General features: G+C 35.4%; 1 protein-coding gene across 4 annotated transcripts in view; it reads left to right on the top strand.

Annotated features, from left to right (window-relative positions):
- LOC142345654 (TRAF2 and NCK-interacting protein kinase-like) overlaps positions 1-21,213 on the top strand; it is a 46,258-nt gene extending 25,045 nt beyond the window's left edge. For all 4 annotated transcript variants that reach the window (XM_075397850.1, XM_075397848.1, XM_075397849.1 and 1 more), the window contains 11 exons: positions 6,372-6,538; positions 6,833-7,047; positions 7,422-7,654; positions 7,847-8,080; positions 8,386-8,578; positions 8,942-9,085; positions 9,512-9,664; positions 9,843-9,943; positions 16,964-17,101; positions 17,480-17,672; positions 19,901-21,213. In XM_075397850.1, the coding sequence (XP_075253965.1) occupies positions 6,372-6,538; positions 6,833-7,047; positions 7,422-7,654; positions 7,847-8,080; positions 8,386-8,578; positions 8,942-9,085; positions 9,512-9,664; positions 9,843-9,943; positions 16,964-17,101; positions 17,480-17,672; positions 19,901-20,127 (1,998 nt within the window). In that variant the 3' untranslated portion in view covers positions 20,128-21,213. The remainder of the gene's footprint in view (positions 1-6,371; positions 6,539-6,832; positions 7,048-7,421; positions 7,655-7,846; positions 8,081-8,385; positions 8,579-8,941; positions 9,086-9,511; positions 9,665-9,842; positions 9,944-16,963; positions 17,102-17,479; positions 17,673-19,900) is intronic.
- The last annotated feature ends 4,445 nt before the right edge of the window (positions 21,214-25,658 follow it).

Raw genomic sequence — 25,658 nt, 5'->3', positions numbered from 1 at the left:
AGATCAATGACCGAAAACTTGCCATTGTCAAAATAGTCACTTTCCGAAAAGCTACCATTGTCATAAAGTCAATGACCGAAGAGCCATTAAAATCAATGACTGAATAGCCTTGGATGCAAAAATAAGCCATTGACCGAAAAGTTGCCAATGACTGGAAAGCTACTACGCCAATTGAGTCAACAACCGAAAATCTTCGGCTGCAAAACTAGGTCAATGACTGAAAACTTGCTAATAAAAAATGAGTCAATTACCGAAATAACCATTACACGAAAATAGCCCTTGAATGACATGTGATGATGCATCACAGATAGACAGAATGAAAATTCTCAGAATGAACGTAAAGGTCAATTACCAAAATTGTCCCTATAAAACGATTCAATTCAGCTAGATAGTAGAGAAAAGCGGTAGGGACAAGCTTTTGTCTAACGTTTTGAAATTCCTAACATAGTTTGTGATTCTTTTCATCTAAACTTTTCAAGCAAAATGTTAACGTGACCGATTTGATTTTGTTTCTTTTTTTTCAGTTTTGTTTGAGCTCAGTCTCATAACTTCTAAACGACTGAAGTTTAATTAAGTTAATCATTTGCTGCGAGTTTTTTATAGAACAAATGAAGAGTTAGGCTGCGGAGAATTAATTCTTTTTTAATTTCAATCTCGAAGGAAAATCATTTCCCTCTTTCGTGTCTTTTTCCCATTTTCTCTTTCTTTCTCTCCTTCTTTTCTCTCTTTTCTCTTCTTTTTCTCTTTCGTTACTCTACTTTTGGTATCTTTCTTTTCACTCTTTGTTTTCTGTCATTTTTCTCTTTTCTTTTTTCCTGTCTTTTTTCATTGATTTTCTGTCACGCTTTTCTCTCTTGCTTTTCTCTCATTCTTTTTTGTCTTTCTTTTCTCTTTCGTTTGCCTTTTTCTTTTTTTCTTGTTCTTTTTTTGCTTTTCTTTTTTCTCTTCCTGTTCTCTTTCCTTTCTTTACTATTTTTTTTGTTCTTTTTTCTGCCTTCCTCTTTCATTTTTCTTTCTTTATTTCATTTCTTTCTTTAATTTTTCTTCTTTTTTTCGTCTCTTTTACTTTTTTTCGGTCTTTTTTCTGTCTGTTTCTAAGCTTTTTTTTCTAGCTTTTCTGTCTTTGTTTTTGTCTACCTTTCGTTTGCTTTCGTTTGTCTTTTTCTTTCTGCATTTTTTCATTCATTTCTCTCATTATTTTAGGTCTTTCCCCTTTGGTTTTTTTCTGGCCTTGTTTTTGCTCTTTCTTCGTTTTTCTCTCTCCTTTCTCTTTCTTTTGTATTTTTTTCTGTCTTATCTTCTTTGATTTCTCTTTCTTTTTTCTGTCTATTTCCTACCCTTTTCTCTGGCTTTTCTTTTTTCTGTATTTCTTATTTTTTCACTTCTGTCTTTCTCTCTCTTCTTCTTTTTCGATCTTTTTCTTGACTTTTTTCTCTCTTCGGTTTTTCGTTTTTTCCTCTTGTCGTTGTTTCCCTTGCTTTTCGCTTTCTTTTCTCTCTTGATTTTTTATGTTTCTTTTCTTTCTTGCTTTTCTCGCTGTGGATTCTGTTTTTCTATTCTCTCTTTCTCTCTTCTTTTATTCGTTTCTGTCTTTCTTTTCTCTTTTGTTTCTTTCTTTACTCTTCTAACTTTCTGTTCTTTTTCTTTTCTCACTTTCTCTTCTCCTATTACATCTTTGTTTTCTCTTTCTTTTCTGTTTGTTTTCTTCATCCTTTCAATTCTGTACTTCTTTCTTTTGTCTCTCTATGACTTTTCTCACTCTTTTCTCTTGATTCTTTTCTGGCTATGTTTTCTCTTTCTTTTGGTCTTTTTCTTTTCTGTCTCTCTTCTCTCTGTCTCTTTTTCTCTTTTTTCTCTGTTCATTTTTCTGCTTTTCTCTTTTCACATTATTTCTATCATTCGTTCCTCGTTCGTTTCTCGCTTTAGTTTCTTGTTTTTTGTTCTTTTTGCTCTGTTTTTCTCTTGCTTTCCTTATTCCTGCCCTCCTTTTCTCTTTCTTTTCTGCCTTCCTTTTCACTTTCTTTTCTCTATATCGTTTCTCTCTTGCTTTTCTCTATTTCTTTTCTCTTTCTCCGTTCTCTCCGTTATTTTTTATTCATTCCTTCCTTTTTTCTTTTATCTTTCTTTTCTGACTGGCTTTTCATTTTTTCTCCCTTTGTTTTTTCTTTCTATTCTCATTCCTCCTTCTTTTCTATTTTTTCCTTTTTGCTTTTCTTTTCTCTGTCTTGCCGTTCTTTCTTTTCTGTTTATTTTCAGTCTTTCTTTTCTCATCCTCTTCTTTTATTTTTTTCTTTGCTGTTTTTTTTCTACCTTGCTTTTTTTCTTACGCTTCTGTTCTTTTTCGACCTTTCTTTTTTCTTTCTTTCTTTTTGTCTCTTTGGTATCCCTTTCGTTTCCATTTCTTTTCTCTTTCACTTCTGTCTTTATTTTGTCTCTTGCTTTTCCGTCTTTTTTGCTTTTCTCTCCTTGATTTTTTCGCTCCCTGTCTGTTTTTCTACCCTCTTCTTTGCTTTTCCTTCTCTTTCTGTTCTCCTTTTCCTTTATTCTCTTCTTTCTTTCTTTTCGCTTTTTCTGGCCTCTCTTTCTCTTCTCTGTTTTCTCCTTCTGTCATCTCTCTTAATTTTCTCTCTTTTGTTTTTCTCTTACTTCTCTTGATATTCTATTTTTGCTTTTCTCTTTTGTTGTCTCTTTCGTTTCTGACTTTCCTTTCTCGATTCCTTTTCTCTCTTTCGCTGCCTTTTTTTGTCGCTTTCTATCTATGTTTTCTTTTTTTTCGCTCTTGCTTTTCTTCATTCTCCATATTTGTTTTCTCTTTTTCTTTTCTTTTTCTCTCTATTTTCTTTTGTTCATTTTTTCTGCCCCTTTTTCTCTTTGTTTTTTGTCTTTCTCTTGTCCTTTTCTTTTTTTTCTTCTGGTTCCTCTTTCTTCTGTCTTTTCTCTTCTTGGTTTCGTGTTACTTTTCTTTTTCTCTTTCGCATGTTTATGCTCATCTTCGCATGTATGAACGCTCCTTAAACATGCACCTTAACGTGTTACATGCGTTGCGCTATGACAGCATGTATAACTTTGTTATCTGTGTATGTCTTAGCGCTCCTTAAATATGCAAGGTAGCGAAGCCAAACAAGTTTAAAAAATTGCTGGTACTTGGGGTAATATACTAAATCAAACACAGGGTAATATACTAAACCAAACACATCGGTAACGTAACGTCATACCTCTGGCTGTTGAACGAGGGGCATGGGTTCCAGCCCGAAGTGGTGCAAAAAAAATCTGAGTTTTAATCCTATTCTTTAAAATGATTGTCTTGTGGTGCTTTGGCGCGCCTGCTAGTCGAAAATTTAGCTAACGATCATTCAAAGTTTGAAAAACAGTGTTCCTTTCCAGAGAAGCTTTTAACCTTTTGGTCTTAAAAATGTCAGCAACTAAATCAATTCAGTTCTGTATCTGTTGCTGTTTTTATTCTGCATTACGTAAGTCTGTTTCGCAGCTATTTCGGCAATCTGTCGGCTATGCTATTTCTTTGGGTCTCTTCAGACAATTTCTTGTGCGACCTCTTAATTTTTGTCAAAATATTTGACCGAAATTGCCATGGAATGAAGAAATACTTAAAAACGGAATTACTGTCAATCAATAATTATTAATTGCTCAAACGAGGTTTGTAGCAATTATATCAGTTCTCTGGTTTTTATGCGATTTTAGCAATAGATTTTTCGTCTGACCCATTTGACTTTCGTCCTCAAAAACAGGATAAATAGGTAATGCCCAGAGGGCATTAAGTACTCTTTGAGCACTTCAGATCTCTAGTCTCCAAGTATGCGATTCACAGAAGCTTTTTTGAGACCATTTCAAGGTGTGAAGGGCGGTTTTTAGTCTTAAAAGAACCGCCTTCTGTCACCCGCCCCCACCCTCTATCCCAACCCCCCGTCCACCCTCCTCGAACCTGTCGATAAGGGCCCCCTCTCATCTAGCTCTGAAGGGTGGAAGTCATTATGTCAAGGGCGGTTCTTAGAGTTTGACCACCCCATAACTTGGGCTCGCAAAACCAAAATCAGGTCATTCCAAATCCTTCGTTTGTTGTTTTTTGGTTAGGTTCTCTGTTGATAATGGCGGACCTCATCTTTCAGCCGGCCTTTTTTACAATCCAAAAATTTGGATTGTGTTGGTGCTCTGTCTTTTTTTGAGTTCTGGTCACACCTTTTTGACTAATATCAATGAGAAGTCAAAATAGAGTTGATTTCGGTCGCGCTGTTTTAGTAAACGCAGCGAAATCACAAGTTTGCAGCGTTTTTTAAACTATTTTAGGATCTTTTGTTTGTGCCCCCATTACGGTATGGTCCTCTTAGTTACTGAGCGCGTAGAATTACATAGTTAATCATTGTAAAAATATGGCACGAGCGTCTGGGGGGCGCAAATAATATGCTTCCAGTAAGCTGGCGCTGCACAAACGGAAAAGATCCCTACCGCAAAGAAGTGAATTTTTGGAAAATTAAGTTTTTTTTAAAATTGTTGTCGCCTCAGCTTCTCAGCCGGCTATTATAGGGCTCCTATTTTTTTACAATTCAAAGAATTTGAATTGTATTAGGGCTCTGTCTTTTTTTAAGATCTGTTCACACATTTTCATGATTTTTGAAGTCAAATTGGAGTAGTGATTTTGGTCACGCCGAAACACGAAATGGAGCGAAAAAGCGAGTGGTTTTGCGGCGTAAAATTTTGTCGCTCTAATTTTAAAATAGAGTGAGAAAGCGGTGTTTGAACAAAAATTCGCTCTCTCGCTAGTGATTTTTTGTTCACATGCGGCAATTTCATTTTGGTTTTTACTGTTTTTTCAATTTTTCTATCTGATTTTTTTCCAAATTGTTTTTCCAATCCATTCATAGTTTAATCTAGACCTCGTTTTCTGTTAGCATCAAATTTACATTTCTCGGTAGTGGTTTTTTGTTCTCCCTAGCGGCATTTTGACATTGATTTTCTGTTTTTTTTTTTTGTTTTGATCTGATTTTTTTTCAGAAATGGTTTTTCCAATTCACTCATAGTCCGTTCCACTTCTAGTTTTTTGTTTATTCAATGAAAATTCTTTGAACTGTGCGTTAGGACTTGTCCTGATATGGTTTTTACAATTCAAAGAATTTGAATTGTATTGGGGCGCTTTCTTTTTTTTAAGATCTGTTCACACATTTTCATGATTTTTGAAGTCAAATTGGAGTAGTGATTTTGGTTACGCCGAAACAGGAAGTGGAGCGAAAAAGCGAGTGGTTTTGCGGCGTGAAATGTTTTCGCTCTAAATTTAAAGTAGAGTGAGAAAACCGCGTTTGAGCAAAAATTCGCTTTCTCGCTAGTGGTTTTTTTCACATGCGGCAATTTGGCTTTGATTTTTTCTGTTTTTTCGATTTTTTGGATCGGATTTTTTTCTAAATGGTTTTACCAATCCATTCATAGTCCGTTCTAGGTCTAGTTTTCTGTTTGGTCAATGAAAATTCTTTGAATTGTACGTCAGGACTTGTCCTGCTATGTTTTTTTACTTCGTCGAATAAAATTTTTTCGCTTTACCTTAGTTCACAGCTTGTTCAACGTTTTTTTTTTCGTGATATCTTCTTGACTTCTCTAGGCTGGTTTTACTCTTCTATCATTCTGCTAAAAGTGTTTTTAGACAGCAGTTGCTCAGCGAAGCAATTCAAAATGAACAGAGTCAGTATCAAAAAACGAAATCAGAAAGAAACGGGTTAAACTCATATAGCCCAGTTTTAGATGCCCGTTACTCGAACTTGATTTTTATAGGTATTAGTTGCCATCTCTAATGCTTATTGGTATTGATACTAGCCCATGTATTGTCTCACTATGGAACAGGAGATGTTCAACTACTGAATGACATCAAAATAGTTCGCCCTTTAAAATTGGTTTTCTACAAAAATCGTTTTATTATTTTTCTCTTCTTTCAATCACGATTGTGGTTGTGGGAATCAACGGTGGCTATTTTTGAGCAATCTGCTGGGTATGTTTTTTCACTTTTGCCTAGTTAATGTCGCATCCTGTTGAGTAACAAATTTTAATGTTGCTGGAAAATGTTAATGTTTAGGTCATTATTTCATTCAGTTCTAGGGATTGTAATTCAGCTAGACGTCGATTTTCATCTCATTTGCCTTAAGTTTGCATAGGTTAGCAACATGAAGCTGTTTCTGCTATTTTTGGATCCTTGACGTAATTGTTGGTCCGTATCTTACAGAAATTGCTTTTTATCGTTTCAAGGAGTCTCTAGAATCAATTATTGTTCGTAGTCTAAAATTCATTTATTAATAAGTACTAAGGACAGTATTGCAAAATTTTGCATTTAGACTAGATACATCTGTATTAATACTTGGTGTTTTGTTTGTCAGGGCTCCGAGAGCTCAGTGTCACTGGCAGATGATGTTACTGGAGGAGGGGCTTCCGAGTCATCAGCTGTGGCCTCAAGGGCAACTGAGGATGAAGTGAGTGACGACTCAGACAAAGAGCAGGCGGACAGATTTGGAACTATCCTAGTATCATCCAAACCCAAACCTATGTGAGTTGAGCTGCGGCTGTTTCTCGGCGGGCGATTTTGGGATTTTATTTTGTGCGATAAAATTCTTACAAATTTGTCGTACACAATAAAATTTTTTTTTCTAACAAGAGCTTACGCGATAAAATACTCAATCATTGGGCTGCATTTTTGCTATAGTGTAAATATATTTTTAGAAATGAAAGGCATTCTTCATTCCGAAGTTTTCACATTAATACAGCAGCTCTTCACCTATAAGAGAGGCGGTAATGTAAAAAAAAATTGCTTGAACAGATCATTTAAAATTACTTCTTTCAGCCAATCTGAGGTGTCCTCAAGGCGCATCCGAGAAGCCTCAAGTGGAGCTAGTAGTAACAAACAGATGAACAGATTGTCAATGGGTGAATGTAGTTCCTCTGGCTCCATCAAGTCTACCAAGTCCTCAAATGCAGCTCCCCTTCCCAACACAAGTCAGCAGCCCACCCAACCAGCAACAAACACCACCACTACTACTACTACTAATAACAGTCAGGGTGAGTTGGATTGTCGGTTCTTTCTGTTCCGGTTGATCAATAATTAATCTTCTGGCGACGGGGCACAGCTACACATATGTTGTGTTAGTGCAAAGCAACAAGTATGCCGTCTCGTTGTCTATTTAGCTATTTGGAGTAATTCTTTAGAAAAATACATTTGCTTATGGCGTCGAAGGCCAAAGATTTAATAATTTCTCATCAGAAAAAAAATAAAAATTTCACCTGCTTCTATAATCTGTTAAACTTTATTGGACTTGTATTCGTTTGCAGATGGACTGCCAAGCAAATTGTGGCTGATTTCTCAAAGTTAAAGAGAATTTGTACCTAAACTGACACTGTTTTGAGATAACTGACCAGATTATAATGGTTTTTAGGCAATGAAGCTGTCCCGCGTGGTCACCACAAGAAGTCAGCCAGTCGCAGCAAGAGCCAGGAGCGTCCAGCTAGTCAAATGAGCAAGAAACCGGCTGTGGTTGACCTTGACAACAGTGCCAGGCGGCCACAGCAACAGCAGGGTGCAACTGGAGGAGATGAGAGGAGACAGCCTCACCAAGATGGGTCTGTTGCAAATGCAGTCAATCTCAGGAAAAGCAAGGAGTCCAAATCCGTAAGACATTTCCACTTAATTAATAGCTCACTAAAAAGAGCTTGAAGATCATTTTGATCTTTTTTGTAAATTTTTTCTGCCTCGTTTGTACCTATCTTTGTGGCTGCTATTGTTTTATGATATAATTTTCTCTAGTGCTGATAAATGATAGCAAATGTTGAAAAATTTGTTAAACTATGCCTTCTTGATTAGGGTCGATCTATGGAGGATATTTCAAACAAGCGTGCTTCAATGGTATCTGTACCCTCTTCTCAAAATATGCATGCAGACGCCTCTCGGACACCGCCTGACTCCAAGGGTCCTGGGGTGACTTCGGAGACACCTCGCAGTAAGATTTCGGCCGCTGACTCAAAGTTGAAACGGCAGTCTACTGCGGAGAATTCGCCTCATAATCGAAGTCGAAAAGGCAGTTCAAGTGATCATAAGGTAAAGGCAATAAAGTGCTATTTTTGTTGACCTTGATTTCACAAATTTTTTAATGGCGACTTGAACTTGTATTTTTGAAATCTCGATATATTAACATCATTCAGTGTATTTAGAGGTCAAAATTTTAAAAATCATCTGTTTTCCAAAAAAAATTAATTGTTATAACTGCGAATGGTTATGAAGTTTCATAAAGGAGATATATCGTAAACTAACCCAATTTTCCAGATACTACAAAATGTCAATGCGCTTCGTTTGTTTTCATTACTACAATTTTTTAAAAATTATTGGAGTGTAACTTGTTTCAGGCCGGGCACTTCAATTCGTTTGGCTTCGGTGTTGGTGGCTCTGGTTCCCCTTCTAGTGTCAATGTGCCCATAAACATAAGTAATAACTCTGGTGACAGCAACCCCAATGCCTCTGCAGCCAGCGCTATCAACCCAGAGATCAGAAAGTTCCTCAAAAAGTTCAAATCTGAAGTACTCTGTGCATGTCTGTGGGGTAAGTTATACTCTCGAATTCATTGGTAACCAAAAGTTGAGTTTCGTTCTTTTGAGGTCGTCATAATCACGTATTACTGTTAAATGGCCTTACAAACTCATGATTAAAGTTTAATTGCAGGCAAAAACCATTTTAGCAATATAAAATTGTAGGTTTCAATTCAACCATTGCATGTATTGAGATTTTATTTGGGGGCCTGTGGCTGTCGATTTCAATTTTAGGTTTTATCAGTTTTAACCAAGGTGGTTTTCTGCAAAAGTCTGCCGTGCAAAAATGAACTGTAAAAATTGAGATTTTGCGTTCATCAAAAGTACATTCACATTAGGGTGGCCATAAAAATAACCGGTAAATTTGGCTACGCAGGTGTGAATCTGTTGATTGGGACAACGAAGGGACTCTACTTCATGGACAGGAGTGGTGGTTGTGACGTCATTCGACTGGTTAGTGACAGGAAGTTCACCCAGATGGAGATCATACCCTCCCTCAGCCTCCTGGTCACCATATCTGGTTAGTAACACATACCTAGTTTTGGGAGTAAAGAGTTGGAACGCAGATTCTCACCACGCTTATGATCTTTTCATAGACAATTACTTCGGATTTTTCCCACCCAGTGACGGGTGCTATTTTGAGATTTATGGGAATTTAAGACTGAAATAGTGGGAGTGCGTTACAAGAATTTACCTTGACTTTGTCGTGTTTAAGCTACTCTAAATTTGTTGCAATTTTTCACAAATGCTATTTCTTTGAAGTCATTAAAACTTGATGAATGTTAAGTTTTTAGTTTGGTTGGATTTAATTACATATAATCGAAGATCAGTTGGGCTAGTGTTTTTGGCTCTTGCTTTGACTTAAATAGGCAGTTATTCCTAGATGTATTACATGTTGAGTAGAATAAATGTAGACGTTTTTCGTACCTATGGATTGTTTTTCCAGGGAAGAACAACCGACTTCGCGAGTACTACCTGAAGGTGTTGCATGGCAAGATTGTGAAACAAGACCAGCCGTCTTCAGGAGGCAAAACGTCTTCACATGAAGAGTGTGGTGATATCGGCAGCAAAATCGAACACTGTAATTCTTTCAAAATTGGTAAGTAGATCCTGTGTAATCTCGAAAAAAAGACAATCTAATAGCTACCCCAAAGCAGCTTGAAAAATTCTATTTTCATTTGTCAAAACATTCGATTCAAATGTGACTACCCAGTTGAATGAGGTTGCTTGGAGGTACTTCAACTTTATCATTTGCTTAGTTTTCTTTTGCGTTTCAGTGAAATATGATGCGATTCGATTCCTAGTGGTTGCTTACAAGACGGGCATCATTGTGCTGGCATGGGCACCAAAACCGTGCCACAAGTTCATGGCTGTCACTGTAAGTTGGTCGTCATTCAAAATTAATGTCAATTAAATAGTTATATGGACTATGGAGTCTTTGGGTTGTTTATTATACCCCCTCCCCCTCCATAATGAAAGTTTAATCATTTTTAATTGCTCTCGGACAAAGTTTGAAGCAATTTTTTTAAATGTGTTTAATAGCCGCCCTCATTTTCTCAGCCGGCTATTATAGCGCTCCTATTTTTTTACTTCCCCGAACAAAAAATGTTTTGTTTTGCCTCATTTTGCGGCTTTTTCAACATTTTGCGTGAAATCTTTTTGACTTCTCTAGGCTAGCTTCGCTCTTCTCTCATTCTGCTAAAAGTGATCTTGAACATCAGTTGCTCAGCAAAGCAATTCAAAATAAACAGAGTCAGTATAAAATCCAGAGTCAGAAATAGAAACGGGATAAACCCATGAAGCCCAATTTCAGATGCCCGCTATTTGAACGTCGTTCCTATAAGTCTTAGTTACCATCTCTAATGCTTATTGATATTGATAGTAGCCCCTGTAGCCTCTCTCTAAGAAACAGAAGTATGTTCAACTACGAAATGCCATCAAAATAAATCGGACTTAAAAAATGTTTTTGTGCAAAAATCTTTTTTCAATATCTTCTATTCTTTCAATCATGCTTATTGGAATCAACGGCGGCTGTTTTCCGGCAATCTGCCGGATATGTTTGTCTTTTTATTCAAAATTTGTGCTTGACCGATTTGACTTCTTGAGTGATTTTTTCGCCCTTGAGTTTTCGTTTTGCGTGATTAATAGCCGCCTCAGCTTCTCAGCCGGCTATTATAGTGCTCCTATTTTTTTTAAAAAAATTTACATCGTCGTACCAAAATTTTTTCGCTTTACTTTAGTTCACAGCTTGTTCAACATTTTGCGTGAAATCTTTTTGACTTCTTTAGGCTAGTTTCACTCTTCTCTCATTCTGCTTAGTGTTTTTGGACAGCAGTTTCTCAGCAAAGCAATTCAAAATGAACAGAGTCAGTATCAAAAGTCGAAATCAGAAATAGAAACGGGATAAACCCGTAAAGCCCAATTTTGGATGCCGGGTTACTCGAAAATTGTTCTTAGTTACCAACTCTGATACTTATTGGTATTGATACTAGCCCCTGTGTCGTCTGACTACGAGTATTTTCAGCTCCCAATATTGGTTATGGGGATCTACGGCGGCTATTTTCCGGCAATCTGCCGGGTATGTTCTAAATTTCCCTCTCGTTCACAAGTGTCAGCAGCTGAACTCAAGTGGCGGCCATTCACTACTTAAAGTCAAATGAAAAGTGCGCCGAAATTAGTGTCATTTTCACTTAAAATTTATTAGTGATTATACTGGTATATAATAACCTCTAATGACGTCATTTATAGCCTCTTTTGCGATTTTAGTTTCGTCCCCCTCCCCGGATTGCAGCAGGCTGCTATTGCAGCCTGCTGGAATCGGGGGCTCTAATAGGAGCTCTAATAGATTACCCAATAGTCGTTGGAGAGGAATTTTTTACATCGGTTTTTTTGTGTTAAAGCTTCGAAGCAAAGCTGAGCGGAGCTATATTGCAGTGATCTCGAGTTTCTTTTTGCTTTGTTGTCTTGCGCTCTTTTTCGTTTAACGATGTTTTACGTTGCGGGCCTGAATATATCAATTTTGTTGATCTTTGCACAACAGTATCTCTCTGCTCTTTTGCTACTTCTATGTGCGAGATTTCATTTTAACTAATTGGCAGTGAGTTTTAAGCTGAACTAACTGATAAATTTTTTGATCAAAATGGACTTACTTCGCTCTCTAAATGACTGATAATTTTATTAAAATTACTTGATGACACTAACCTGTATCTGTTTCTATCTATATTATGCGTCAAGTAAGTCTGTTTCGCAACTATTTTGGTAATCTGCCGGGTATGTTTTCATTTTGTGAAATTCCGGATCTTCGAAAAAAAATATAATAGAGCGCAGCGTCAAAGTAAAAGTGAAAACTATTAAAAAGTGGCCTCAATCTGATTTCCTTTGTTTTTGATTTCCTTTGTTTTTGATTTCCTTTGTAATGGATTGCTCTCAAATGGACTTAGTTGCAATTATTTGTATTATGGTGGTCAACCTTCAAGATGATCGTTTTTCGTTTGACTAATTGTTTGTCGAAATCTTCTGAAATTTTTCTGAGTTTATTTCACGCAATCGGCTGTTTTCATTAAGAGACTAGTTGCTTAGCAACGCACGTTAAGTTGTCTAAGAGCGGGGATAATATCGAATAATGCATCAAACATGGAAACAAGATAATCCGATAAAGCTATTTTGGATGCCTAAATGCCCTTTACTTAAACTTCGCATCAATATGTCTTAATTAACAGATCTAGTGCTAATCGACTATTGTTACTTGTCTCATTATTCGCGATAGCAATCTAATATTGGCCTTCTTTTGGGATACTTTATTTCGACGTTAAGATTTTTGTTAAGATAATTTGACAGAACGCTCCCTTCAAATCTGCTTTTTCTTAATTCATTAATGCAATTTCGATCGAATTGTGTATGTGACTTCATTTTTCATTCTGAGTGGATCGATTTTTTGGTTCAATCGCGTGATCATATCTGGTCACACGTGACTTACCTCACTCAATTATGACTTTCCATAGTGTCAAAGATTGTTGTTGAAGGAGATAAGTTCAACTGATAAATTCAACTCTAATTGAAGGTTATTTGAAGCCAGAAAATAGAAAAAATAAATTACAACATCGGAAGAATTAGTTTAAAAAACTGAAAAGTTTCTCTTCGGTCATATTTTCATCATATTGGGACTGCATGTCTACAAAGCGGTCGTAGCTATTTTCTAGCAGTTATTTGGCTGTACACACCTTTTGAGGAGTTCTAAAGTCAAATATGTAGGTTTATTCTAGTCACGCTGAAACGGTAAGTGGAGCGGAAAAGCTAATAGATTTGTGACGTGAAGTTTAAATACTCTAATTTTTAAGTAGTGAGAAAGTGGTGTTTGAACAAAAATTTGTAGAATGTTGTTTTTTTATCGTGCCGCAATTTGACTTAAAATGGTTTCTCAAAATGGGTTTTTCTCAAAGTGGTCTTTCAGATCCCCTCTTAGTGTGTTCGTTCTAATTGTTTGTTCAAACAACGGAATTTTTTTGTATTGCAGTCAGGAACTGCTATGTCTTTCTACAATTCAAAGAATTGGAATTGTATTGGGGCGCTGTCTTTTCAAGGATCTCTTCATACATCTTCGAATTTTTTGAAGTCAAATTAGAGTAGAAGTTAATTTTGAAGTAGAAATTACTGCGGTCATACCGAAACAGGAAGTGGTTTTGCGGCTTCTAAATTTTTCACTCTTCAGTAAAACGGTGGATGAACAAAATTTTCTTTCTCTCTAGCTGTTTTTGCTTGCATGCGGCAACTTCATTTAGAATTTTCTTTTTTTGATAGGATTGTTTTCTACATGAGTTCTCCCTGTCAATTCTAGTTCCTTGTTTAGTATTTGAAAATTCTTATGAATTCTAGGTCAAGACTTGTCCTGCTATGTTTTAATTCGTTTAACGTTTCGTTCCCTTTTTCCGCTTTAGACATGCCCACTTTTCACGTTTGTCTTCTGACTTACCTCGCTCTCTGTTTCAACTAATGCAATTTATAATTTATTGAATAAATTGACGCATTGTAGTGAAATCTGTCGATGTCAAAATAGCAAATTCAATTGAAACGATAAAGTCGGGTTATTCAGTCATAGTGCATTAGGTTATCAATGTTCATCTGAGCAAGAAATGTTAATTGGTATTAATATAAAGCCTGATAGCCTCACCTTAGATTCTAAATTCTGTATAATTGTGTAATCTAACTAAAACTGCACACCACTTTTGAAGACTTTTGTCACTTTGGGAAGAACGCTGTGTTTGTATTTTCTCTTTCAATCGCAAAGAATTTCAAGTTGCACAACGGCGGCTATTTTCCGGTAACTTGCCGGCTAAGTTTTTCTTTCATATGCTTATGGTTAGCACCAAGTAATCGTGGCTGTTTTCGACGGCTAAGTTTTTTTGACTTTTGAGTTATTGCTCCTAATTGTGCCCAAGCTGTTATTGCGACATTCTAAACATAAATAGCGACGAATAGTTTGAGTCTTGCGCATTGCCGCTTCAGACACTGGCAGTCAGTGATAGATTTGTTATTATTAATAGCCGCCGTCAGCTTCTGAACGGCTATTTTTTAGGCGCTCTCCTTTTTACAATTTAAAGAATTTGAATTGTATTGGGGCGCTGTCTTTTTTAGATCTGTTCACACATTTTCATGATTTTTGAAGCCAAATTAGAGTAGTCATTTTGGTCACACCGAAACAGGAACTGGAGCGAAAAAGCAAGTAGTTTTGTGGCGTGAAATTTTTTCACTCTAATTTTAAAGTAGGGTGAGAAATCGGTGTTTGAACAAAAATTGGCCTTCTCGCTAGTGGTTTTTTCTTCACATGCAGCAATTTCACACTGTTTTTTTACTGTTTTTTTATTATTTTAATCGGATGTTTTTTCTAAATAATTTTCCCAATCCATTCATAGTTCATTCGAGTCCTAGTTTTTGTTCGAACCAAATTTTCCTTTCTCGCTAGTGGTTTTGTTGTTCACATGCGGCATTTTGACTTTGGTTTTCTTTTTTTAATTTTTTTTATCTGATTTTCTTTGAAGTGGTTTTCCCATTTCATTCATGGTCCCTTTTAGGTCTAGTTTTCTGTTTAGTCAATAAAATTTCGTTGAATTGTACGTTGGGGCTTGTCCTGCTATAATTTTTGAAATTCGTTTTACTTTTTGATCATATTTTTCATTATACATAAGTCACGATTTTCACGCCTGACTTCTGACTTTCCTCACTCACTGTTTCAACTAAATGGATTTTAAATTCTTTCACTTATTCAATTACACATTTTCACACATCTGTTCACACATTTTCATGATTTTTGAAGCCAAATTGGATTAGTGATTTTTGTCACGCCGAAACAGGAACTGGAGCGAAAAAGCAAGTAGTTTTGCGACGTGAAATTTTTTCACTCTAATTTTAAATTAGGGTGAAAAATTGGTGTTTGAACAAAAATTGGCCTTCTCGCTAGTGGTTTTTTCTTCACATGCAGCAATTTCACATTGTTTTTTACTGTTTTTTTAATTATTTTATTCGGATGTTTTTTCTAAATAGTTTTCCCAATCCATTCGTAGTTCATTCTAGTCCTAGTTTTTTTTTGTTCGAACCAAATTTATCTTTCTCGCTAGGGGTTTTTTTGACATGCCGCATTTCGACTTTTCTTTTTAATAGCCGCCCTCATCTTCTCAGCCGGCTATTATTGCGCTCCTATTTTTTTCTACTTCGTCGAACTTTTTTTCGCTTTACCATTTTGCCGCTTTTTCGACATTTTGCGTGAAAAATTTTTGACTTTTCTAGGCTAGTTTCTCTCATCTCTCATTCTGCTAAAAGTGAATTTGAACATCAGTTGATCAGCAAAGCAATTCAAAATGAACAGAGTCAGTATAAAAAATTGAAGTAAGAAATAGAAACGGGATAAACCCATAAAGCCCAATTTTAGATGCCCGCTATTTGAACGTCGTTCTTATAAGTCTTAGTTACCATCTCTTATGCTTATTGGTATTGTTAGTAGCCCCTGTAGCCTCTCTAAGAAACAGAAGTATGTTCGACTACGAAATGCCACCAAAATAAATCGGACTTGAAAAATGTTTTTGTACAAAAATCTTTTTTTTTTCAATATCTATTCTTTCAATCCCAATCATGCTTATTGGAATCAACGGCGGCTATTTTCCGGCAATCTGCCGGATATGTTTTTTAATAGCCGCACAGCGATAGCTAGGGCTATTATTGGCCTTCTCTTTTTTTATTTCGTCGTCGCGATTTTTGTTACGACCATATGACGTCACAACCAATTCAAATCTGCTTTTTGTTCATTCGGTCATGCAATTTCAACTGAAGTGCGTGCGTGACATCATTTTTCGCTCTTAGTGAATGTTTTTTTCATTTGCGTGATTAAATTTTTGGTCACACTTGACTTACCTCGATCACAAAAATGACTTCCTCACTTTGAAATTGACTGTTATTTACTTTAATTCAAAGAGATAAGGTCAAATGGGTGTGTGTCACTCTAAATGAAGGTTATTTGAGATTAGCTAATAGAGGCAGCAATAACTTATACAGTTTTTAATCAAAATATAACATATCAACCTTCAATGAAAAGACGATTTTTTTGGCCTGTCTTTTTACTGTTTTTTTTTTTGAGACTGCAGATCTACGAAGCTATTGCGGCTATTTTCTGGCAATCTGCCAGCTATGTTTGTAAGTTTTTTTGATCTGATTTTCTTGGAAATGGTTTTCCCATTTCATTCATGGTCCCTTTTAGGTCTAGTTTTCTGTTTTGTCAATAAAATTTCGTTGAATTGTACGTCAGGGCTTGTCCTGCTATGTTTTTTCAATTGGTTTTACTTTTTGATTCGTTTTCACTTTTTTCACTTTTTCATTATACATAAGTCACGATTTTCACGCCTGACCTCTGATTTTCCTCACTTACTGTTTCAACTAAATGGATTTTAAATTCTTTCACTTATTCAATTACGCCATGTGGTGAATACAGTCAAAGTCAAAAGAGCAAAATCAAAGAAATGGGATAGACCGATAAAGCCCGGTCATTAAGTCAGTGCATTAGGTTATCGAAGTTCATTGGAGCGATTACTAGCTGACATTAGCCTTAAGACTGATGTCTTAGTTTAGAAGCTGCATTAAGTATAGATTTAGAATCTAACTGAAATGGCATACCAAATTTGAGAAGTTTTTGAAACTAGGGAAAAAATTCTGTCAATTTCTATCTCTTCCTTTTTTTCTTTTCCTGTTCCAATCCCGATGTGCGTCAAGCGAGTCAACGGCGGCTATTTGCCGGCAATTTGTCGGCTTTCTTCAGTACTTTTCAGTTATGGATCCGGTATCAGCAATGGTACCTGTTTTATGTCGGTCATGTAATAGGAAAAGTTACGTAACCGTTTTGAATTGTGTTGTGTAGGAATACAAGGAGCTGAAGGGAGAGCCTCTGTTTGTGAATGTGGCTATCAGAGAGGCAGAGGCAGGAGGGAAGTTTGTGCTGAAAGTAGTCTACGCTACCAATCTCGGATTCCACGTTGTGGATGACTCTGGATCTCAGGTAACATTAACCAAGTGTTTATTTTGATTGCACATGATTCAGATTTAATCATTACGAATGGAGGCATAGCAGATGATGTGAAATTTTTAGTGTATCTGGCCAAATGGTTAAAATAGCGCTGATGCTCAGTTAATTGAATTAAGATGGCTTCTCTGCAAGGTGCTGCATTCAGAACGTCTCCTTGGATACCAAATGTTCAAAAAAACTTGCAGACCGCACATTAATGACTAGTTTGGAGCAGTCTTTGAGTTTTAAACATGGGAAAAAGTCTTTGAAGATGAAAACGACACTGATTTTTCCGAGACAAGGTTTTGCTAAGCATTTTGAGGTACAACAATTGATAAATAACTAAATTTTGAACTTTCAAATTTGTTTTAGGACATTTTTATGCCCACTGTGTATGGTTCTCCTGATAGCACAATTCGACCTCACTGTATCATGACCTTTCCCAAATCAGATGAGCCTGCCTTCCTGCTCTGCTACAATTCGGAGGGTGCTTACGTCACAGACGAGGGCAAGTTCTTCAGAGATGCCTTTCTGCAATGGGGCGAGGCGCCCATCACAAGTGTCGGTTAGTGGCCACTATTTTTATCTCTGGTGCATTTAAAAATCTAGATCTTTTCCGTTTGTGCCCCAGCTACAGAGCACGTGGCAATTACACAGTAATTCATTATTTAAAAATATGGCACGTGCGGCGGGGGGGGGGGGGGGGGGGGGGTTTGGTGCAAAAATATGCACCCAGTAAGCTGGGGTATTGTTAGTTTTTAATAAGCTGGAATGTCATTGAAGTCATGGGTATCTTTTTATTCAAAACTTTTGGGTTACTTTTATCAAGCTCGACTTATTGACTTAAAAACATAGTAATGCTGTTTTGAAGTATTTTTTATCATCTGATGCAAATAATATACTTTTAGATGATATTATGAGCGAGCTAATTTTGTCATTTTACCCTGTGGAACGCTTTTTAGAACTTTTTACGATAGCTGAGACTATTATTGGTCTTCTCTTGGTTTTTTTACAATTCAAATCATTTGAATTGTATCGGTGCGCTGTCTTTTTTTAAGGTCTGTTCACGCTTCTTTCGGCTTTTTCACGTCAGTGGTGATTTCGGTCACACTGAAATAGCAAAGGGAGCGAAAAATCGAGTAGAGTTGGCGTGACTTTTTTTTCAAAATACCTATACTGTGGAGTAAGAATCTGGTGTTTGAACAATTTGGCGGTTTTTGAGATTTTTTTTCAGGTGCGTCAATTTGACTTCTGTTTTCAGAGTTTCCTCTCCTTCAGTGCTTTCTCGTAATAAAATATTAGTGAATTTGAGATTTTGCCCCTTTTTTATAATTATCTGTTGTCTTATCACTTTGTATCATCAATGACAGATCTGATTGGTATCAAACTTTTTTTGAGTTTTGCGAGTTTTTCTTTTCGACTTCGTCATCTTAACTCTTAGTCTCATTTTTGACAGGTCTCATTGGCTGCATCAATTAAAGAAAGTCTTTTCAATTCATAGCAATCGTTTTTTTTTTACTTATACGCTTGTTCGTTTTTGAAGAAAAACTTAGTTTTTTTTAGTTTTGATAGTATTTGTTGTATTTTTTGCTGTCTTACACTTAATCTTATTGATGACAGGTCTCAACGGTGGTCATTGAGGACTCGATTAATTGATGTAATTGTATCCTTCAATAGCTGTTGGGTCCTGTGACTTTCATACTAAGTGTTTTCAAAAAGTTTCAGCGAGTTTTATTTCGATTTTTGGTTATTTGTCTCATTTTATTTTATTAGTGAGAGAACTCATCGACATTGAACGACAGATCTCTATTGAGAAATAGAGGAATATTTGTGGCAGTTAGTTCATAGCAGCTGTTTTTTGATGTTGATCCTCTGTTTTCAAAAATTAATAATTGAATTTTTGTTCTTGCTTGTTTTTGGTATTCTTGTGTTTTTTTGCTTACTCTCATTACTAGCAGCTCTCATTTGCCTTTTAAAGTGGAGTAAATGATTGCGAGGTCGTTAATTATTTGAGAGTTTTGTTACGACCATATGACGTCACAATCACATCAAATCTGCTTTTCTCACTCGTTCATGCATTTTCAACTGAATTGCGTGCGCGACGTCCTTTTGCACTCTTGTGTGTATGTGTGTGTGTTTGTGTGTGTGTGTTTGCGTGTGTGTGTTTGTGTGTGTGTGCTCTCGCATGTGTGTGTGCGCGTGCGTGCTTGTGTGTGTGTGTGTGTGCGCGTGCGTGCGTGCGTGTGCGTGCTCTCGCATGTGCTCTCGCATGTGTGTTTGCGCGTGCGTGCTTGTGTGTGTGTGTGTGTGTGTGTGTGTGTGCGTGTGTGTGTGTGTGTGTGTGTGTGTGTGTGTGCGTGTGTGTGTGTGTGTGTGTGTGCGTGTGTGTGTGTGTGTGTCTTTTATATGCAAAATTTTCTTTTGATCGTTTTCGCGCTTTTTTTCCTGAAAGTTTGTGACTTCTTGGGTTACTTTTTCACGCTTGAGTTCTTCATTTTTGTGTGATCTTAGTTACTCCTATACTGACGTAAAATTTGACAATTTGTTGCTAATATAAAGGGATTGTATGATTTGTACAATTTTTGCACCCGATTTGTACAATTTTTGCACCCATAAAACCCCCTATAAATGAAGTTGCTCACGTTTGTCAGTTTGTTTCTTTTCTCATCTGCACGCGTTCTCTCATTTTCTCTCAGAACAATAACGCTGATTTCATCCAGAAGCTAAACTTAGATTATATAGCAAAGAAGCATTTCTATTGAAGCGGAGACATTTCTATTTGTTTTGCTTCAGCGGCCGTGGGTTCGCACCATATAATGGGCTGGGCGCCTAGTGCAATCGAGTTCCGCTCTCTCACCACAGGTCAGCTGGATGGAGTTTTCATGCAGCGAAACACGTTCAAAATGAGATTTCTGTGCGAGTGCAACGACAAAGTGTTCTTCTCCTCCTACTCCAAATCGGGAGTCAGCCAAATTTACCTTCTCACTCTCAATCATCAGTCTATGATTGGTTCCAAGTAATATTGATTAAAGAAGTATATATTATCGGACACCAATTCGATGATAACAGTAAATGAACTAATCGCTCTAGTTTGTGAAATTGCGATTCGAAAGTAAAATTACTCAAAAATTTGACTGCCCGAGATCACACAAATCATCCAAGCTATGTCCAGGCAGATTGTTTGGCTCATAGAACCCCGCTGGATATCTGTCTATTAAATACCGTCAATTGCCTCTGAATGTAACTGTAATCCTTGTTCACCTGTTAGTACACGAAGCGTTGCCATCTTTGCACCCCTAATGTACAAGGAAGTCATTTCTGCATGATTTGAGCAAGTTGTGTACAGTTATTGGACACCATGATTGAAGTCATATATATTTCATCTCAGCACAATGTGGATAGATGCTCTACAGTGTTAGGAAAACGAAACAAGAATCCAGCGCCCCAAAAGTTGAAATTCACTGAAGAAAAATATGATTCAACGCCAGAAAAATCTCTGATCCGATCATTTACAGATGCACAGTCTGCAAGTCTATCATGGAGAATTTCGTCAACGAATTATCAACTGACATTGTTTCGTCAACGAAAATTACACCAATCAGAATGCAACAAAAAAAAACTAGTACCATTTCAATTGATGTTAATTAAACTGCCCTTTACAATGATTTAAATTAAAACATTCGACATGTTTCACCCAATATCCCATTAGTAGTTTTAGATGCGCCACGATTTGCGTTTTGTAAGCTGAACTTCTTCAGCTGACTTGAAATCGATTGATTGATTGATCGATCGATCAAAATATAAAGAAAATGGTCTATATTTGACATGTACAATTCGCCCCCCCCCCCCCCTTTTCGCTCCGCCCGATTTTGACAAAAATTAACTCAATCATTTAAGCAGTGTGTCAGTTTTGGAGTAACGATTACAAATTGTAAACAATGCATGCACGCTATTGTCATATACGAGCAATAATATTAACCAATTCATTTCGATGAAGAAGCGAGTGTTAACGAGGTAATTATTAACTGATTAATCCGAAATTGAAGAAGAAAAATCTGTTTTACTTTTCTATCCCTTTTATAATTGTTATGGATCTGTTTCCTGTATAACATAATAGTTAATCTTTAAACGTATAAAGGGCTACATATTTCAAGTTATGCTTGCATCAGCCGTTTTTTTATGGTCCATATATATTGATAGTAACTCTTCAAATGTATGCGGTTGAAGCGAAACAGATCCATTGTTATCATTTGTGCTACAGGCCAGTACATAGTTTTATTGTATGTTGGTGCTATTTGTGCTCTTTTTCTAGAAAGTTCTAGAATTTACTGGATTAATCCCTTCATTTTTTCTTCACACTGAGGCCTATATTGCGGTACGATGCAAAATATGAAACTCTTCTACAAATTGTTCATTTTGAACAGAATTTTACCTTTTAAAACCCCCATTGAAGTTTAATTTGTGCGATTAATAGTGATATGATATATTGAAGATAACTATCAATAAATGTGTAAATTCACTTAGACCTTAATTTTAAATCGTCCGCGATGCAAAGATCATATGCTAATTTTTGATTTTTGAGTACCAAAAAAAAATATTTTTAATCGTAAGCTTTGTCACAACTTACATATTTTTCGCAATGCTGCGTTATTTTAGACATCAGAAAAGTTGTGGAAAAGTTTGGTGTCAAAGTAGAAACATTCTAAAAATCGGGGCTTGATTTCGTGTACAGTTAAAAAAAGACATCACAAATTTTGAATTCCCGTTAAAAAGCTGCGCCATCAAATTGATTTAAATTTTGTTTGGCTTTAGAGATTTGGGTTTCTGCATTTTAATGAAGATGAGTTAAGTTCGATGGAGGCATGATTAATCGGATTCGAAATTTGTGGCATCGAAAAATTATAAAATACATGGTCGATCAATTACTTCGTAGATAATTAATTGTTTACTATTTATGTCTCAAATCAGTTGTTTCTAATCAATTTGTACTGCAATGCATTGTAAAGTCGTCTGCTCCTCTATTTCTTGTGTCTCTTTATAGTTGTTATCGTCTGTCAGAAATGATTGTAAACTAGCAAATGATGTTTTTGATTATGATGATGTTTCAGTGATGATGATAATGATGATTTAAGATGATCTAAAATTTGAGAGCAGAACGTTTGTTGATATAGAATTTACTTTCTTTATTCAGTTCCCATTTTGTAAGGAATGAAACAAAAGGCCACGTAATGGCTGAACGAACAGGCATTTCCAATATACCTCATGGGAAAGTCTCAAGGTGGAACGTTTCAACTTGCCAGGAAATTTTTCTGAATAGTTTGATATTTGGCTGCTCAAAAAGTAATTCATTGATCTCCTACTAAGTTGAAAGTAATTATGTTAGTACATTTGTTCCTTTTTTTAATAGCCGCGTTAGCATTTCTAGGCGGCTATTATAGCGCTCATATTTTTTTTACAATTCAAAGAATTTGAATTGTATTGGGGCGCTGTTTTTTATTACGACTCGAAGAGGAGTATTGGAGAAGTCCTTTTTTATAATTTTATTGGAGTGAAGTAGTAGATAAAACAAGGGAATCAACCACCAGTAAAATTTGTCCCTTTCTCCTAACGCTAATCGCGCATGTCGAATCTGGCCAAATTTTACTGTTTGTTGATTCCCTTGTTTTATCTACTACTATATATTAGCTCTAAATTCAATCAAAAAATCAATTAATATTGAAAAATAAAATAAAAAACAAAAAAATCAAAGCAAAATTTACATTTCACTCTTTAAGAGCGATTCACTCTTTTCGGGGTGATTCCTTAGTAGGGAGATCGCTCTTTTTCACTCTTTAGGAGCGAATCACTCTTTTTTGATGTTTTTTTATTTTATTATACTTTTGTTTCAAATTATCTATACTCTTCAATAAATCTTTTACTTTTCCAATATTTAACCCATTATTAATAAGAAATGATGCAAAATTATAATATTTACACGAACAACTTTCCTCTGTTTGGACAATAACTAAAGGACTTACAGCTCTAGGACTTTGTCTTTTATCTAATAAGCTTCTACTAAATCCTTTAGGTATATCTACATCTGGATGTTGTTTCTTTACATGAGCCCGTATCCCATCATATCTCACAACAGAAGGACAAATAACTTTAGCTGAAGTACAAGTTCTACGTGTATACTTACTCTCATCAAAATCAGTTAATGGTTTTACATAATTACATTTATTACAACTTCTAATTAAGACTTCTGGACTAAGGTTAAGGTTAGGGTTAGGGTTAAGGCTAGGATTAGGGTTAGGGTTAGGATCTGAGTTAGAGTTAGAGTCATAGATAGAACTAGAACCGGATCCAGAACTAGAACCAGAACTAGAAATAGATTCATTTTTTAAAGAACAACCTTATTGGAGAAAAATTATTGGCACAAATACCACTTAGTATAATATTACCACACATACATTTATCAGTTTTATCTTTATGACATGATTCATAATGATATTTTAAAACAGCAATGTTTCCACATTTATAGTTACACTCTAAACATTTTAAAAGCATTTATAATCGGGTCAACTTTAATATTTACCTAATCATTTCGCGGGGTAATATTTAACCATTTCAATTAAATCTTTAGTATTATCTTCAGATGTGATACACTCTGCTAAATATTTATTTCCTAACGTATTGAGTGTATTAGTTTTACATCTCTAATCCAAAATCAATTCAAGGTCTAATTCTTTTTATCTCTAACAAAATTTATAATCTCTTCTCTAAATTCTTCATTGTTTCCATATAGTCTGGTTAAAAACTTTCCTCCCTTTCTATTTAAAGTCCCATCCTCGTCGTTTATATAATCTTCTTGTATTGTATTTCGTAGAGCAGTGAAACTGCTTCGCAGATTGGGCTTTACCCATGTTTCACTATCAGCAAAGCTACTCAACGAAGTTGTTTTGCAAATTCGCAGATCATTATCCAACTCTTCTCCATATCCAACGTTAACTAATGTATTTACTCTACTCAACATTGTGCTTGTTCCCATTGCTACACTCCCAGCATTTCTTGATATTATATCAGGATAAATATAACTAAATATAATTAAACTGAGCTTATATTTCCACCAATAGTTGATAAACTTTTTATACCCTTTCCCATAATCATTTCTTTAGTTAGAACACCATTCTGAATTTTAATATTATTTAATTTAAGAAGTTTCATAAAATAGAATATATAGTTATCGTGATTAATAACATTTCTATCTGTTGCATTTTTCTTGAGTGGTTTCATATATGCTATAAGTTTATTTATATCTTCTCTTTCTATTTCATCTTTTAAACTAAGAGCTTTTAAATCAAGGAAACCAACTCTTGTTTCATATCATTGTTCTATTACTATTAATAATAATAAAAGTTTTTTCCTTATTATATTTAATTATACCATAACGAAGATAATCTGACATTCCATCTCTACGATTATAATGGTTACTATTTAACTCACTAATTATTTTACTAAAGTCATGTTCACATTTATATATCTCTTTAAAGTTTTTAAAGAGATCAGGTCCATTATAAGTTGTTAAATGAATAGTATCACAACTCATTCTTGCGTTATTAATTAATTGAGCTGGTTTATGACACATTACAATCATTTGAATATTATAATGTCTTCCTTCGGTAAAAATAATAAGCTATATCCTTATTTAACCTATCACCCATATCATCAAGTACTATTACACAATTTTGAAATTTATGCATATTATTTTTTGTGATCATATTTATATCACATTTATTAAACCCAGTATACAGCTTATTAGACTCAGGATCTATCCAGTCTCTGTCATCTTTACACACTATAACTATATTTTTAGCCTGGTCTTGGTTTTGGACTGAATATAATTTTAAGTATTGTCTAATAAAATATGTTTTCCCTGTACCAGTTCCACCATAAACAATAGTATGTAATGGTGACTTTTCATATTCAAATCTAACTAGACTCCTATTCATAAATCCACTAAAGCTTTCTTCTAGTTTTGTATATTTACTTGGTATTGAATCATTTATTATATAAATTCCAATTATAATAAGAAAAAAAGTATACCGCCTTTATCCATTTTTATATATAAAATTTATTATATAAAAATGCTTATCCTAACTTTTGAGGAATTCAATAATAAATTTATAATTGATAATAATGCTATGAGTGATATCAGAATAAAAGATATAGGTAAAGATATAAGTCTAACACCAATTGAAATAGTAATGAGAGATGAGACTCCAGATAGTATCCGTGAACATAACTTCAACATTATTGTAAATTTACATCCAACTGAAGGTACAAATTGGGTTTTAGTTATAGGAAGAGAAGGTGGTCCTGTGTATTACTTTGATAGTTTTGGTGTAGAAACCCCACCATTATTTTTAGAAGAATATGTTGATCTAGGCTCTAATGAGAGAATACAACAAAATGATGAATCTTATTGTGGGGCTTATTGTATATATATGATCTATCTTATTGATAGAGGATTTAGAATTAAAAGTGCTTTGTATATTCTAGTTAATCACGGTAA

The sequence above is a fragment of the Convolutriloba macropyga genome, chromosome 9 (assembly GCF_964194025.1).
Source record: "Convolutriloba macropyga chromosome 9, txConMacr16.3, whole genome shotgun sequence".
Taxonomy (NCBI): Eukaryota; Metazoa; Xenacoelomorpha; order Acoela; family Convolutidae; genus Convolutriloba; species Convolutriloba macropyga.
Note: the sequence above shows the minus strand (reverse complement) of the source record. Positions and strands in the feature narration are given on the sequence as shown.